Here is a 16,747-nt window from a genome sequence, read left to right as displayed (position 1 = left end):
ACACCTAATCTAACATGCAGGTCTTCTGGAACATAACAAGCACTTAGAATATATAGAATTCAAAAGATCATCAAGTTAGAATCAGACATCTAAGGAATCTTTACATACCTTAGCAGTAGCATATTACACATTAAGGAAGACGTGTTACATTGATGTTATCAGGAAACTAAGCCATGACTTCCTAAAATCATGTTTCTTAGAAGAAAATGTCACTGGAGCCTGAGAGGAAAGTGAGCTGTCAGGGTTAGCACTTGATTTCCCATTTGGCCACATTCCAGGAGAAGAATTTCATCATTAATAGGTGTTTCACAATACTCTCAATGTTGATGAAAATCAAACTATTTGCCTCTAGGAGCTTAAAGGTATATGACTCCACATTTGTAGATCTCTTCTCACAGCGGAGCTTGGACAGACTTAATTTGGTACAATACAGAAAACAATTTATGGACTTCCTAGACCAGCCTGTCTTCAGAGGTATAAGCCCAAAAGAAGCCAGTTAGCCACAGAAGCTACCGATATTAGGGGTTAATATAGTACAGAATGTGGCAATTACACAAGCAAGCAAGCACAGATTGAAGTAATCAAAGTTTCCAAGCAATTTATAAAGATGACTCTGGGAAAAAACATATCAGTCTTTGACAAGCATTGGAGATTAATGGAACAAACACATTCCTGCCCTCAAGAAGCTTCCCATCTAATGGAGGAAATATCAAATAGCACACAAATATAAACAAGACTGAGTCATGCTGCAAAGGAAAAGTAGAGGGTGTTATGAAAACGTATAGTATGGGGGGCTGGCCCCGCGGCTGAGTGGTTAAGTTCGTGCACTCCACTTCGGTGACCCGGGGTTTCGCCTGTTCGGATCCTAGGCGAAGACATGGCACCACTCATGAGGCCACGCTGAGGCGGCATCCCACATGTCACAACTAGAAGGACCCACAACTCAAAAATATACAACTATGTACTGGGGGGGGTGGGTAGGGAAGAAGAAGATTGGCAACAGTTGTTAGCTCAGGTGCCAATCTTTAAAAAAAAAAAAAAGAAAAGAAAATACATAGTACAGTAATCAATGTGGGTGGTGGGGATGACGGTGTCTAAGCGAGCTTCCTTGAGGAAGGAGAATATAACTAGGCAAGGAAGAGGAAAGATTATGAGGCAACGGGGAGAGTATATGCCAAAGCTCTAAGGGAGGAAGGAGTATGGCATGTTTGAGGAACTGAAAAAACCAGCTGGGCTTAAGTGCGAAGCCAGGGAAAGAGGGGTGTTAGCTGAGGCTGAAAATACAGGCCTGGCTAAGTCATGTGCAAGATTTTGGACATTACTCTAATGAAATAGAATTCCATCCTCAGCAGAGGTAGTAAAATAACCAGAGTTGACTTTAAAAAAAATCATTCCACCTTCAATGTGAAAAACTGACTGGGAGGAGAGCAAGCATCAATGTGGAGAGACCAGTAAGTAGGCTATTTGAAGTAATCCACAGAAGAGACAGTGTAGTGGCAGTAAAGAAAGAGATTAGTGACGGATTAAAAAGATATTCAAGAGGTAAAATCAACAGGACTTGGTGATACATGTGAAATGATGAAACTAATGTGCAATCAGTCCTTAGAAATTCTAGGACATAAAACACCAAACTATTTTGTCATTAGTAATCAAGCACTGCAATAAGTATGGAAAAGAGAAGAGTCAGCTTCCCGCTGAGTTTCCTGGAAGTGCCTCCCCGTCAAGCTGCCAGGGCCCTCACTCACTTGTAGAGCAGGCTGGGGGCCTTCACAGTACACCGGAAACCTTGCTGGGTCTGCACCACCTCGTAGGCATCACAGGGCTCTTCTGCACATTCCATGAAGCCTGCACAGAAAGCATAACACCCTGCTCAGAGCTGCTGCTCTGTGGACAAGTCTTCTCTTCAGCTGTCAACCAGTCTCAAGGTTTAAGAAAAGCAATACACACACAAAAAAACAGCCCAACACTTCACACTGCAGCACACTGCTCTGACACTCCTTCTGACCTGTGCTTAGAAGAGAAACAAACAATAAAAAACACATGACTATTTTAGGGGCCCGCCTGGTGGTGTGGTGGTAGAGTTCGCGTGTTCCACTTCAGCAGCCCAGGGTTTGCAGGTTTGGATCCCGGGTGTGGACCTCCACACTACTAGTCAGCCATGTTTTGGCAGCATCCCACATACAAAATAGAGGAAGACCGGCACAGATGTTAGCTAAGAGACAACCTTCCTCACCAAAAAAAAAAAAAAGGGGACTATTTTAAATCTTTCAGTCTTGGAACCTTGAAAAAGTAGTATATACACACCACTATTTAACTGTTTTCTCCCAGAAGGCTAAGACACAATAAACATTTTTTTATGGAGATATAATTCATATAACATAAAACTCATCCTCTTAAAATGTACAACTCAGCGCTTTTTAGTATTAAGACACAAAATTGCAGGGCCGGCTCCGTGGCCGAGTGGTTAAGTTCGCGCGCTCCGCTGCGGCGGCCCAGGGTTCGGATCCTGGGCGCGGACATGGCACCACTCGTCAGGCCACGTTGAAGCGGCATCCCACATCCCACAACTAGAAGGACCTGCAACTAAGATATACAACTGTGTACAGGGGTGGTCTGGGGAGATAAAGCAGGAAAAAAAAAAACCTCTCGAAAAAAAAAAAGACACGAAATTGCGTCAGTGAAAGAGGTAGGAGCTATACTGGAAGAACTTACTTCATATAGCCAAGACAAAGAGAAAGGAGGAGGTGAAATAAAGGAGCTCAAGACCCGAAGGATGAAGGAAAACAATGGGGAGGACCACAGGGAAGACTAACCCCCTGGCTCAGGGCCAGGGGAAAAGCTCATAAACCAAAAGAAAAAGGAAGCAGAGAACCTGAAAGGGCCTGTTCATGCATTAAACCCAAGTCAAAGTTAATTAGCCCGAAAATATTTATAATCATCTCAAATGTTTAGTTTACTTCTTAAAATTGTCCCTAGATAATAATAAAGTTATGTTAGTTGTATATTTGGAACTGCCTGAATATATCTGCAAAGGAGGAAAAAATAAGACAATAACAGTAACAGCTAACATTATTAGGGGAGGATAAAAATACTTTACATATGTTCACTTCTTTTAATAATTGATATATATTACTTCACAACTTTACAGATAAAGCAACTTTTGTCACAGAATATTAATGGTTAATATTAATAGTTAACTAAAGTTATTCCTTATTACACCTAAGCCTCTGTAGAAAGATAACATGACTTATGAACTGCAACTGAGAACACCTCATCAAACCCAAACTTATCAGTCCCCTAAGACATCACCACGAACAGAGGTATGAGAGACCAAACATCTCAAATTTCAGCGCTTACACAGAAGCACACTGAAACAAAACAAAGAATTGCTTTTACAATACAGAGAACATTTTACTTCTAATCTGACCAAAGAGCAACTAGGATTACCTTGATAGAAGTCTTCATCATCTTCTTCATGTTGATAAGTCTGTTCTTGGATGGGATTCTTCCTGTAAATCCGTCCGCCAATTTTTATAAGCTGTGGGCGAAGAACTTCCATGATACGTTTCCCAAATAATATTCCAGTGAAATCCTGAAAAATAAATCATCACCTTACCTTTTGTTTCAATCAGAAATAAAAACTCTATCTCTATCATACGGATCATTATGTAGGCCTGAAAGACCATAATTGGGCATCTGTTCTCAGTACATCCTAAGCAAAACGAGCAGTGTTTCCATTAGATTTCCCCTATCTGTAAGCTGTTTTAAGCCAATTGCTGCATTTTCCACCACACTATTCCATTCCTGGCTCACTCTAGACAACAATTTATAAACTGTTCAGTGCTCCAAAAAAGATGATTAAAAAGTACTGAGCCCTTTACATACAGCCTGCCCATCACTGTGTAAGAGAGAACAGGTCTGCTTATTACTTTAAAAGGAACAAAATGCAACCTTCTGTGTTTAACCATTTGCAAAGTGTTTCACCTTTTCCGTCCAGCATGATAATTAAGAGAATTAGGAATATTTAATACACTTATCCTTCAGGGGAAAAAAAGCCCCTAAGTACTTTTAGAGGTGCTTGAAATATACACTCAATGACTAGATCCAGTTGCCTATGAAGACAGTTAAAATATGGCCGACCAACGTGGTTCTTCAAACCAATAATACATTGCTGAGGGGAGGAATCCAATTTCTATAGGTCACTGTCCAATAAACTGTGCATCACTGAGAAGTCAAGCTTCTAGTCACCACATAATCAATCAATAATTCAGGAAGGAAAGGTTCCTTACGGGCTAGCTGTGTTTAAATTCAACCAGTGTTCCTACCACATAGGCTGGATAGTCTTGAAACCCAAAACACGTGAAGAGTCCCAAAGAAAACAGATCAATCCTTACTAAATACACTAATCCAACCCTCAGAACATAAGTCAGTTTAATTGGTAGTTTGCTTCTGCAACCAAAGAGAGATTTTGCGTTGTGAGAAATAACTTAGAAGGTAAACCGACTTGAATGGGGGGAAGATGGGGTATTATTAGGAATAGCTTAATGACATTACACCCTAGTGCTTTATTCCCTCAGAACCGCTCAAAAAAAAAAGCAAGGCTCTCCACAAAGGCAGACCTCAATGTTAAGACCGGGCCTTCAGACCAGAAGCTCTGGAAGCAGAGAGCTGCCTCAGAGACCGCAGTCGCTTCGTCTGCCTTTCACACAGCCCCGGGCTTCGAGACTGCTCAGAAGGAAGGAAAGCGGCACAGCCAATTTAACCCTGCTTCGTGGTGGTTTGGAGAGGGAGAGGAAAGCAGAAGGCGTGCGATGTCGCGGAGGAAGTGAAGCCCTGAATCACAAAAGCGAGCGAAATAACGAGCACGCCAAACTGAGCGAAGAGGTACCCGCCACCGCAGACAAACCGAAGTAAGGCGCAGGGGCCACAGGACCCGGAAGCGCTCCCCAGGAGCGCGTCCTCCACGCCTCTCCGCCCCGGCCACGCCCACCACAGCACGGACGCGCGCACGCCGCCGCCGGCTCCCTCCGCACGGGCGCGAGCACGCCGCCGTCCTCGTCGTTGGAAGCGCGGCCGCTCCGGCTGGCCCTGGGGGCGGGGCTGTAGGGGAAAGTGCCAAAACCGCTGAGGTAAGTGGCCTAGGGCTCAGGGACCCTCAGAAGCTTGGTGGAAAGGGAGTTGATCCCTGGGATCCTACCTGCAGGGACTAGTAAAATGGAGAAGGTAGGAGGAGAAACAGGAGCCTGCTGCAGAGGGCGTGTCAGGAAATTTCCTCTGGCTGCGCCAGACTGAGTGCGCATGCGGGCTGAGGGGCGGCGCCTGCGCAGTGGGACGGCGCCTGTGGCGTCGTCCCCTTGGGACCGAGCGGGGAGGTGGGGGGGAATGTGGCTTGGAGTTAGATTGGGAACGCTGGCGTTCTGACCCCTCCTCTCTCAAGTCCTTGTTCTCCACCCCACCTGGATTTAGCCGCAACCCCTATTTGGACGGTAATCAGCTGTTTAAGCTGGACGCACTGGAACGATTTGTCGGTGATGGAATTTAATGATTGGTTCTAATAATGTGCAGTTGTACCAGGGTACTTCTTTCAGCGTCTTTTTAATAAGGAGATTTTTTCAAAACGAAAAATTCTTTTTAAGAAAATACGCATGGATCTGCTAGGAAGGAAAGTATGAATACGAGGTCGTCCCTGTCTTACGTGAAGTAAGTGTTTAATCATCTTAGTGTGCACACAGCCATGCTGTGTCCCCCAAAATAGCATTGCTCCCCTATGAGGATCTCTACTGTCAGTAGTCCCAGCTAAACCCCAGGTTACTTCATCATCGATATTCATTCATTCAACAGAATTTTACTGAGCACTCCCTGGGTCCTGGCGGCCTAGTGGGAGAGAGTTGTGTAACTAGATTTACAGAATGAGGAAGAAAAAGAAAACAGTAATGGACCGACCCTCGTGACCCCAAGCTTCTCTAACCCTTGCATAACCTTGCTGAGCTGCTAGCCCTGTATTCTGTAATTTGTTCATCGTTCATCAGGAAACGTTGTGATCCAGGTCCTGTGCAAGGCCTTGAGGGTAGAAAGACAACTCCTTCCCCCTTTTCTAGATCACAGGACTCTTCCTAAGATCATGAACCTTAAAATGAAAGTGTGAAGTGCATTAATGGAGAGCATTTTCCCTCTTCCTGAGCAGACCCTTTCCCCTCTAGTAGTTTGGTGACTCTGTGTCAAATGGAGAGAATTAAACCTTTTCCCATGAGTAAGTATGTTAGGACGTCATAAGTATGAAAACTGGGATCTGCATAGAAAAAAAGATTCAGGAGTATATATCCATGAGTGATTTTGGATGGCTAAAATTTTTAAGTGTTTACGGTGCCTGTAACTTCGAAATGCTTTAATTATATTAACCTTCATGACACTTCTATGAAGTAGGTAATATTATCTCCATTTTAGAGATGAGGCAGCTGAGCAACAGAGAGGTTAAGTGATTTGTCCAGAGTTATACAGCAAGTCAAGTAGCAAAACTAGAACATGAACCCAGGCCAAGAGGCTCAGAGTCTGAGTCTTAACCCCTATGCTGTTTCGCATCTCACATGGCACATGATGTGCCAACAAAGCCATTGCTTGAAAAAAGTCGCAGCAAATAAGTTAAAACGAGGGAGGTGGATTAGATGACCTTTAAGGAATCTTGTAGTTCCTATGAAATGTTTAATTCATTTAGCAAACATTTATTTAAGTCAATAGCTACGTAATATAGGCCAACCATTATGTTTGGTTCTGGTGATTAGAATGCCTCCCTTCATAGAGCAGTTACAAACTAGAGTTTATTGTTTTGCTTTAACTACTGTTACCACCTGCTGATAGCATTCAAAATTTAACCTAAAATCTTTAAAGCCAGATATTACTTGGGTGTATCTTTCCACCTCAGCAAAAAACTGCTTATTTATGTTAAAGTTAGCTTTGTGCTAATTCTGCACTCCAGTTTTCAACCCTGGCTGTTTTGTGTATTGAATGATAGTAGTTCGGAGTTTGAAAGAAAATAGGATGACAGGGAATTCCTTTGATTATATTCAGTTTAGAAGTCACATTGTGTCTAGCGGTTGAAGCTGTCCTCACTCTGGCAGTTGGTTGAGTGCCCTGCTGAGCAACTGATTTCAAAATATAAAGTATTCCTTGCATTTGCAACTGAATAGAGCATATATCAAGGAAAAAGATTAGAGTTTTAAGTCTTAGGTGAGATATATCAAGAGTTCACAGTAGGTTCCACTCTGAACTGATGGGAAATGAGACTGAGCTACTCTCCAAGAGATGGCTAAGTTGTCTATATACTTTATTGGGACCCCAGCAGGAATCCACTTTAAAAATTTGGACCTGGTCCATTACTTCTTAATTTCTTTTTAAAAGAGGATTTAAAAACTTGTCAAGCCGTATTTTAAGCTAGTGTAGTCCAAAGGATTGGATATGCATCTAACTTGAAAAGTCACCTCTATGAATATGAATACAATTTGGAAAGTTTTAGAGCTTAAAGAAAAAAAGAAAGGTAATCTAATAGCAAGATTGAAAATGTCATTAATTTGTATTTTTAAATAGCCTGACATTCTAATTATAGCAGTTGCCTTACTGTTACCGTATCCCACTTCAGTATTAATCAGTATTACTTATAGACATGTAATGAAATCAGAAACTAAACTCTGCTTCCCTGACAGCCTTAAATCATCGTCACTAAATTAAGGAAACAGCACAGCCAGCATTTCAGAAATGTACAGTGTATCATTTTCCTTGCTAGGAACCTGGATTATGTGTGTATAGGATTTATATCTGCATAGCATTCCCTCTTTTTTTTTTCTCTTTTTTTGAGGAAGATTAGCCCTGAGCTAACTACTGCCAGTCCTCCTCTTTTTTTCTGAGGAAGCCTGGCCCTGGGCTAACATCCATGCCCATCTTCCTCTACTTTATACGTGGGACGCCTACCATGGCATGGCGTGCCAACCCGTGCCATGTCCGCACCCGGGATCCGAACCAGCGAACCCCGGGCCGCTGAGAAGCGGAACGTGCAAACTTAAACGCTGCACCACCAGGCCGGCCCCTCCCTCATCTTTTCTATTTGTAAACTTTAAAAATAACTTTCAACTTTTTAAACAAATGTTTTCATTTTGCAACTAGCAAAAAAAATTCAACTAAAATTTTCTCTGGCCATTAAAGAGGGAAATACATTTTTAAAATCTTTTTAAGTTCATTTTTTTCTTTTCTTAAAAATTGAGCTAAAATTCATATAGCATAAAATTAACCTTAAGCCATTTTAAAGTGTATAATTCAGTGTAAAGTCATTTTTTTGTCTAAATACTAGAGCTGCCCTTTCCAACACAGTAATCACTATGCACGTGTGACTATTTAAATTTTAATTAACATTAAATAAAACTAAAAATACGCATCTTCAGACATGGTAGTTTAATAGCCACATGAGGCTAGTTGCTACCACATTGGACAGCACAGAAATAGAACATTAGAACATTTCCATAATGGCAGAAAGTTCTATTAGCACAGTACTAAAACCATTCCTTTCAGAAAACATACACTTTTAGAATCTTTTGTAACTGTGTTTTTCTATAGCAAAAGTAGTATTTTTGTCTTGAACTTTTGTAAGGTGCATGTGTTCAGTACAGATTCTCTTATTTATGTTTGGATTTTTTTTTTTTAAGATTGGCACCTGAGCTAACATCTGTTGCCAATCTTTTGTTCTTCTTCTTCTTCTCCCCAAACCCCCCCCAGTATACAGTTGTATATTCTAGCTGCAGGTCCCTCCAGATGTGCTGTGTGGGACACCGCCTCAGCATGGCCCTATGAGCAGCACTAGGTCTGCACCCAGGATCCCAGCCTGCACAACCCTGGGCCACTGAAGCAGAGCATGCAAACTTAACTACTCAGCCACAGGGCCAGCCCCTACATTTGGATTTTTTTATATGACATAGGATTAAACACTGGCAGCTGCTCTATTCCTAATAGAACATGAATTCTAAGATCATTTCCTGAGCTATCTTGTTCCAGTTATGGGATGCCACCAAGTGATCAATTTGGGTATTACATTTGGATGAAAAAGTTTTTTAACATTTTTAATGAAAGGGCCAGTATGTATTTCCTACCCAGTTCCCCTTCCTTGGGAACAGAACACAGTGTTATTCTGGAATTTTATTTGGAAAATTTTATAACTGAATTTCTTGGTGTGGCTTGGTCAGATGTATCCAAGACAAACTGTCCTATGAGGCATGGTTGTTTTATCCTCATATAATTTATTTCCTCGATCAAATTGCTACTTTGGCACTGCCTTACCACCTCTTCATAACCCATAAATCACCCGCAGTCAATCCCAAGTGACATAAACAGTTTGCTAATAGTAGGAAATGGTATTTTAAGTAGAAAAACTAAGAGTAAACATATTTTTCACTTAAAATCTTGAGTGACATTTTGGCCTGAGGCATCAATAAAAGACTGTGGGAGTAGAGAGGGGAAAAAAGGGGAGCTAATTCTTGACTAAACTGTATGCTGGCTTTTATGGCAGCTAGAATGAAATGTTGTCAGTCTCACTTCCATAAACTTGCCAATTGCTGTTTTTCTTTCTCTGTAGTGAAGTGAGAATTCTACTAGAGAGGAAATGGCTGCCTCTTCATCATCCTCCTCAGCTGGTGGGGTCAGTGGAAGTTCTGTCACTGGATCTGGTTTCAGTGTCTCAGACCTTGCCCCACCACGGAAAGCCCTTTTCACCTACCCAAAAGGAGCTGGAGAGATGTTAGAAGGTGATCTCATGCTGCTTTGTGCTGAATAATTGGATTCAGACCTGCAATGAATATTAATTGTAAAGAAGCTATTAAGTGGATTAGAGACGAGTTTGCCCTGATTTCAGCTCCACATTTCATCTCTTGTCCTCATTTCAAAACAATATCTTTAAAGCACAAATCTTTCTCCAGAAGCAAAATTTTGGAGCTGAAAAAGACTTTGGAAAATAAGAAGGTCATCTAGAGTTATATGGACCCAGAAAAGTGATTTGACCATGTTAAAGACAAAATTAGCACTGGAACCAGGAATTCTTTTGACCTCCTGTTCCAGTTTGCTGTATCCTGGCACCAGTCTGCCTCCCTATGGTTAGTAGATTGATGTATTTTTCTAATGTAATTAATCTACAGACAGATTCACCCCATCAAAGAGGTTCTAAGAAATAAGAACTAATCTATTACTCTTTTATGGGAAGCTGAGTCTCCTGGCCTACTGCAGGACAGTGCTGTGTAGTTTGTCTAGCACTGGAACTGGATTTGCATGAAATCATCCACCATCTTATTCAGCACACATTTGCAAACTGATTGGCCAAGATCAGGGCTTAGACTGTAAGCATGAAATAGCACTGGCACCCGGAATTCATCAGATTCATGTCACTTTAGGAGCTAGGCCAATAAATTCTTAATAGGAAGCCTAATAATCACCTGAAGAGCTTATTTAAAAAGCACATTTCTGGGGGCCAGCCCAGTGGCATAGTGGTTGGGTTTGCACACTCCGCTTCAGTGGCGTAGGGTTTGTGGGTTCAGATCCTGGGGACAGACCTACACACCGCTTGTCAAGCCATGCTGTGGTGGCATCCCACATACAAAATAGAGGAAGACTGGCACGGATGTTAGCTCAGGGACAATCTTCCTCAACCAAAAAAAAAAAGAGGATTGGCGGTGGATGTTAGCTCAGGGCCAATCTTCCTCACCAAAAAAATTAAAAATAAAATGCACATTTCTGGCCCACCTTAGAGATTCTAAATTAGTCTAAGGTACAGCACAGGAATCTTCATTTTGACTAACATACAGGGGATTCTCATGAAAGTGGTCTTTAACTATTAAACTATTCCACATACTTTGAAAAAAATTGACAAACAGCATATTAAGGATTCAAAATCTGCTTGATTCTAGCACTTTTGTGCTTAATTATATTGATCTTTTTTGCTTTAAATTTGCAAATTTCAGTAAGTATATTTAAAAATTAATCTGGAAATGTCTGTGGGAAATGTACAAACTATAGGTAGGAGTCAGCGTTTTGGGGTGATCTTTATTCATTTATATCAGGTATAATAAAAAGCAGAGTTTGGGGTTAAGCCAGGGCAAACAGAAGAATCATTTGTGGCAGGAAAACATGGGAAGACTGGGACCATAAGGCTCCCTAAAATTGGTTCAAATCATGATTTGTGAAGTAGACTCAGGTAGTGTAGTTAGTGATCCATCTGAGGTGTATGTACTTCTATCTTTGCCTTTTTGCTCTCTTCAATTGTGTTAACTGAATACTTGAGTTAGTATCACTGAGTCTAGAGGTAGTGAACAATTGGGGCCTTGTTTACTATATTTGCACTAAAAATATATTAAGATTTGAATTATATGCAGCAGAGACCTGGTATTAAGGAAGTTTGCCACAAAACAAAAGTTGGAGGCACTTAAATTGTTTAACGAGTTTTATAACAGCAGAAGAGGAATCAATGTTTAATGATGTACTCTAAAATTGAAGTCATTTAAAGTCCAGCTACAGGAGGAATTTAATTCAGGAGGTACCTCCTTAATCTCAAAGCTATCAGCATTCTTTGTCAGTGTACACCAGACTACTTGGGAACATTAAAGAAGAAAGGCTTCTGAGATTGGTCTGAATGTTGCTGTCCTAACAAGTTATAGTTCTATCCATTTTTATTCCATCCCACTGTGCTTCATGAAGGAATGTGTTGGCTTTCTATTATAGAATGAATTTATATTAAGTTTAAATTTATAGTGCACAGTTTTCTCTCAGGTTTAAAGTTTCACCTATGTTTTAAAGCTGCTTACACTTAAGGACAGACTATGAAAAATTAGAGATGGCAATCCCTGAACTATCCTGGTGAAATCAAGAATGTTAAATTGAAAAAAGTACTCCTAAGTGTGAGTTAATAAGAATGTTGGATTTCGAAGCATCTTCTACCATGTTTATAGGTGATACTATTAGGCAGTTAATCTAATGCATTTGTACCTGACCATTTTTCTTACAATATGTAGTTTAATCAAATATGAAAATAAAGTAGGAAGAGTTACCTGTTTAGAGTAAGGAAAAGTAGTAAGGCAAAGCGATCAGGAATCAAAGTTGCATGCTGTTTATAATCTTAACAGGTTCAACTTGATCTTGCCTCCTCTTACTAGAATAATAAAGCCAAATAACCCGTAGTTAACCTTGTAAATTAACTTTTTCATGCATCTGCTCTCTGATAACAGACATCTCACATAAGCAGTATATAGCAGTTGTCAGCATTCTCTTGCCCTTGGCAAAGGTTGTCCTCACCCAGTTGTCAGCAAGTTAGAGACTGCTTTCCAGCCCAGAAGTGGTTGAATTTTAGTGACATTGTAGGCCACTGAAGTGTAAATTATCTAGCATTATCTGATTTCCTGCTATGAGGTAATATTCTTTTAAATGAATTTGTTAGCATCCTATTTATTGGAGTTGGCAATGGTGTTAAATTTGGGCAATTTACTGAACTTTTCACTATTTATAACCTTTGCTTGTCCGTTTAAGAGGAAAGCTAATATGTTGCTACTTGATGTGTTACAAAGGGTTTGATTACAATTTCTAAATGGAAGACAGATTGCCCCAGACTGACTCCTCTCTGGAGAAATTCCAGGCTTTAGATTGGTACAGATATCATATGTAATAGGATGTGGCTAAGAAGCAGAGGACTTGTGGTTAATACAGAGCTGCAAATCAGCAAAAGTGTGTTCCATAGGCATATAGAGTGGCAAAGTCTTGTGCAGGTGCCTTTTTGAAAGATTAGCTTATATCCTTTTGCTTTGAAGTTCATTACCAAGGGTAATATGCAAATGTTAGAACTTAAGCATTTTATGCTAATGGCACGTGTGATTAAATGTAAGTTTGAGGTAGGACTTCCAAGAGCTTCCAAATACTTCTTGGCCTGATCCTTACAGCCTATAATCCACCCTGCCTTGTGTGAGATCCTAAAGTTCAGGATCAAACCACCTGAGGAGTAAGCTCTAATTTTCTCTGCTTTGCTCTTTCTAAAATAAAACTTGAGTTATAATTTGACTCTTTAAGCAAGGGGGTATGAATAGGATAATGAACACTGGCATATTGACACAGAAGAGCCATAATAAATTGCGTCATTGGTGTCAAATGTTCACACAGTTCCTCTTCCCATAGTGGGAGTCAGTTATTTCACTGCCCTTTGCCCTTATCTAAAAAACTCAGTGATGTCATTAGCTTACCTAGATCTTTAAACTGGACAGTCAGTATAATACTCAGTTAATTGAAAACAAAATTTTTTTTGCTCAGTTTGGATATCTGCTCACAAATTACTTACATTCAGCCAGAGGAGTGGGGGTGGGAGGCAGAGATAGGATCATATCCCATATAGCACAATATGTAGAAAAGAGGTTGAATTTAAAGAATGTAACACTCTCCCTAAAGTGTACATTATTTTATGAAATAAATTATATTTTGAAATAATATATAATATATATGTTGAAATGTATTATGTATGAAAATAATTTTCATTTCTTTTTTTTGCATTAATTTTAAAGATAATATTAAACAGAAGCCCTCTTGGTTGTATGTTCAAGCCATTTGGATACAATATCTGTAGTTTTTCTTATTATTTACCGTGACTTCTGAAATAAGGTCTGCCTTGTGTGAAACTCAGCATAAAGCTAGAATGTGTTAGTCCTGTCTCGTCACTTAATACCTGGCTGACACACCAACCCATGATTGATGAGTGAGGTCTTGACACCTAGTGGTGCTGGCATGAACCACCATCTAAAAAAAGACAGCTGTGTCCTCTCCCTCCATTTGTTTTAGGATTTTTGCAATAAGACACCTTCTCCAAATGGTTTCTGCTACCCTTGTGAAAGTCGCACTCTCCAACATGAGCTCTTTTGGAGTATGTTTTGCTGTATCAGCCCTTGCCTGATGGAAGAACATGAGCTAGCTTCTGTTTCACAATCATCTTCCATGTGCTGTGGTGACTGAGTTAGCCACCTTCTTCTTGCCAGTTCTTGGCACCAGTACAATGCTAGGTTCTACAATTGCACCATACTCTTATCGCCATCCAAATCCCAGGGTTTTGGTTCAGTTGGAATATCAAGGTTACAATTTGCGTTTACAGAATGAAATTTCCCAGCATTGTTTTGCGATGGTCATAGTGATGTAATTTGATGTATTAAAAATCAACAACAGCTATTTTTCCCTCAGCTTTACTTTTTTAGAATGAAAATGACTTAGAGTTTTGGTGTACCTTTGTATTTTGATAGCACAGGAGCCATGTGGCCAAATGCGTCAGCTGTCAGTGTTTGCCTGACATACAGAACAGGAGAACGTTAAGAAACCATCGGGCTGGGAGGGGGAAAATGTTAACCAGGACATCAAACTGAGGTTTCTTGTTTTTGTTTTTTTAAATGCTATTTTTAAACTCTTAAATAAGTAGAGGGACTATTTTAATATTCTCGGTATAGAAGAAGTAGCTTTTATAACAGAGCAGTTTAGTTCTAAATGAAACAGAAGCCCTCTTTGTAAACACTAAAAACCAGACCCTGAATGGAAAAGCATGGAAAAGAAGGGACACGTTTACTTGGTTTATCAGAAGCCATAAAACCCTTAGAGCAGATTAAAACTTTTCCTCTTCTGTTTGTAGATGGCTCTGAGAGATTCCTCTGCGAATCTGTTTTCAGCTATCAAGTGGCATCTACGCTTAAACAGGTGAAACATGGTAAGCACGTGAGTGTTGTGTACTTAACTATGAGAATAAGTTTACTGGGGGAGTGGGAGACGGAGATTCAGAAAGGTCAGTGTGCTCTGTGACAAAAACTCCTGAAATTTAACTATGTAAGTGGACTTTGTAAATTGCCTGCCAACAAGAACATTCTCTGTCTCAATCTGGATATAATGTCCACATTAAGGCTTCCAGTGGAGTCGGGAGGGTTAGTTTTCCAGGGGAGTCGATGCTTCCTACTCCTCTTGTGTTGCATTTTCCTCTCCTTTCTGAAACCTTCTTTTAATGTTGTCCTCTACTGGTTTTACCATTATCATCTTCATCTTCAAACATTTATATAATACCTCATGTTCTATCTGGACTCTTAGAAGCCTGGACTCGAAGATCGTGGTGCCACCTCTTCTGTTCCATCATTACCTCACCAGGCCCTCGTTTGTGCGTCAGGGAACTGTGTCGTCGTCCCCCCCCCCCCCCCCGACCGTTTCTCCATTGAAAGTATAATATGGGGGGAAAGGTTGCAGTTGCCCATAACCCTAGGATTTTAGTACACAAGTCACTATGGCATGGAGGATAAGTATTACTTTTTTTTTTTAAGATTAAGTCTTCTGACCAACATAGAATAAGACTCCATTACTACTAGAATATTGAGGGGAAAAAATTCTTCTAGAAATTATTTTTAAACCAATGATTATGTTGGTGGTTGGTGACTGTCTCATGTATATATTACCTCCTTCACTCTTTACAGATCAGCAAGTTGCTCGGATGGAAAAACTAGCTGGTTTGGTAGAAGAGCTGGAGGCAGATGAGTGGCGGTTTAAACCCATCGAGCAGCTGCTGGGGTTCACACCCTCTTCAGGTTAACCTTGCCTGAATGGTCACCTCTGGTGCACAGCAAGTGCAGGGCCAGCAAGGGACTTTTCTTACAGCTTACATAGCCATCCAGAGATTCACAGCTCCATCACTGAATTGTTAATTCACATCCATACTTGGTTTCTCTGTATCTAAAGCAACAAATACTTACGTGTGACCTTGCAGGGAAAATTTTTTTATTTGTTTAAAAAAGGATTGAGAATCAGATTAAGACAATCGGCATTAGAGAACTATGAGGTTTGAGTTTAAGAGATGTTTATAAAACTTCACAACCCAGGTAGGACACATGCCAGAATTGGCCAACTGAATGGTGTCTCTCCTATCATTCATGCAGTGCCTGGAATCCTCCACCAGTGAAGTCTGAGGTCAGGATCTGGAGTTATAAAATACAGCATTTCTGACCTAAAACAGTTCTTTTTTGCAGATGAATGTGATTTCAACTCAGGATCTGTCCAAATGAGGAATTTTTAAATGTTTGGGTTTTTTTCCTATTTTTAGACATCTAATTCTATAGATTCTAACTTTTTCTAACCTCTTCTAGACATGCCAAATGCTGGCAAAAAGAATTGCTTTTTGAATGTTGAAGCACTTGTAAAAATAAAGCAGTGAGCAAAATCCTTTTAAACACAGAAATTCTGAGTTCATCTTGGTGGACTCAAGCAATTCTGTAGCAAATAAATCCTTTGAAAGAGCTCCAAATTGGTTTCTTTATCCGTTCAAAGTCTCAGGGATTTAGGAGGGGGGAAGAGGTCAAATTGTTTTTTATAAGAAGGGAATCTAAAAACCATTTCTCCTAAGCAAATGGTAGACTTGCTTTATCTCAGGGATATTTGTCCTTACAGAAGTATGTGAATTTATCTTATCAATATCTGAGTAGGTGGGGCTGGCCCCGTGGCCGAGTGCTTAAGTTCACGAGCTCCACTTCCACGGCCCAGGGTTTCGCCGGTTCGGATCCTGGGCTCGGACATGGCACCACTCATCAGGCCATGTTGAGGCGGCGTCCCACATGCCACAACTAGAAGGATCCACAACTAAAAGTATACAACTATCTACTGGGGGGGATTTGGGGAGAAAAAAAGAGAGAGATTGGCAAATTGTTAGCTCAGGTGCCAATCTTTAGGGAAAAAA

General features: G+C 40.5%; 2 protein-coding genes across 7 annotated transcripts in view; one reads left to right on the top strand and one right to left on the bottom strand.

Moving 5' to 3' along the window:
* Nucleotides 1-5,309, bottom strand: part of ASCC1 (activating signal cointegrator 1 complex subunit 1) — a 113,223-nt gene extending 107,914 nt beyond the window's left edge. Inside the window, exons 1-3 of one of the 4 annotated variants that reach the window (XM_046653641.1) lie at nt 5,198-5,309; nt 3,448-3,592; nt 1,746-1,845 (exon numbers count right to left, since the gene is read on the bottom strand). In XM_046653641.1, coding sequence (XP_046509597.1) covers nt 1,746-1,845; nt 3,448-3,559 — 212 coding nt within the window. In that variant the 5' untranslated portion in view covers nt 3,560-3,592; nt 5,198-5,309. The other 3 variants (XM_046653643.1, XM_046653644.1, XM_046653642.1) reach the window with 3 other exon arrangements.
* ANAPC16 (anaphase promoting complex subunit 16) lies at nt 4,997-16,318 on the top strand. Of its 3 annotated transcripts, none has more exons than XM_046653646.1 (4): nt 4,997-5,129; nt 9,614-9,782; nt 14,672-14,746; nt 15,495-16,318. In XM_046653646.1, the coding sequence occupies exons 2-4, from the start codon at nt 9,641-9,643 to the stop codon at nt 15,608-15,610; spliced, it is 333 nt and encodes a 110-aa protein (XP_046509602.1). In that variant the 5' UTR covers nt 4,997-5,129; nt 9,614-9,640; the 3' UTR covers nt 15,611-16,318. The 3 variants fall into 3 exon arrangements, with proteins under 3 accessions (XP_046509602.1, XP_046509601.1, XP_046509603.1); XM_046653645.1 differs by lacking the exon at nt 4,997-5,129 and adding an exon at nt 5,464-5,700; XM_046653647.1 differs by lacking the exon at nt 4,997-5,129 and having other exon boundaries at nt 9,640-10,127.
* The last annotated feature ends 429 nt before the right edge of the window (nt 16,319-16,747 follow it).

This window comes from Equus quagga, chromosome 2 (genome assembly GCF_021613505.1).
Source record: "Equus quagga isolate Etosha38 chromosome 2, UCLA_HA_Equagga_1.0, whole genome shotgun sequence".
NCBI classification, from domain to species: Eukaryota; Metazoa; Chordata; class Mammalia; order Perissodactyla; family Equidae; genus Equus; species Equus quagga.
Note: the sequence above shows the minus strand (reverse complement) of the source record. Positions and strands in the feature narration are given on the sequence as shown.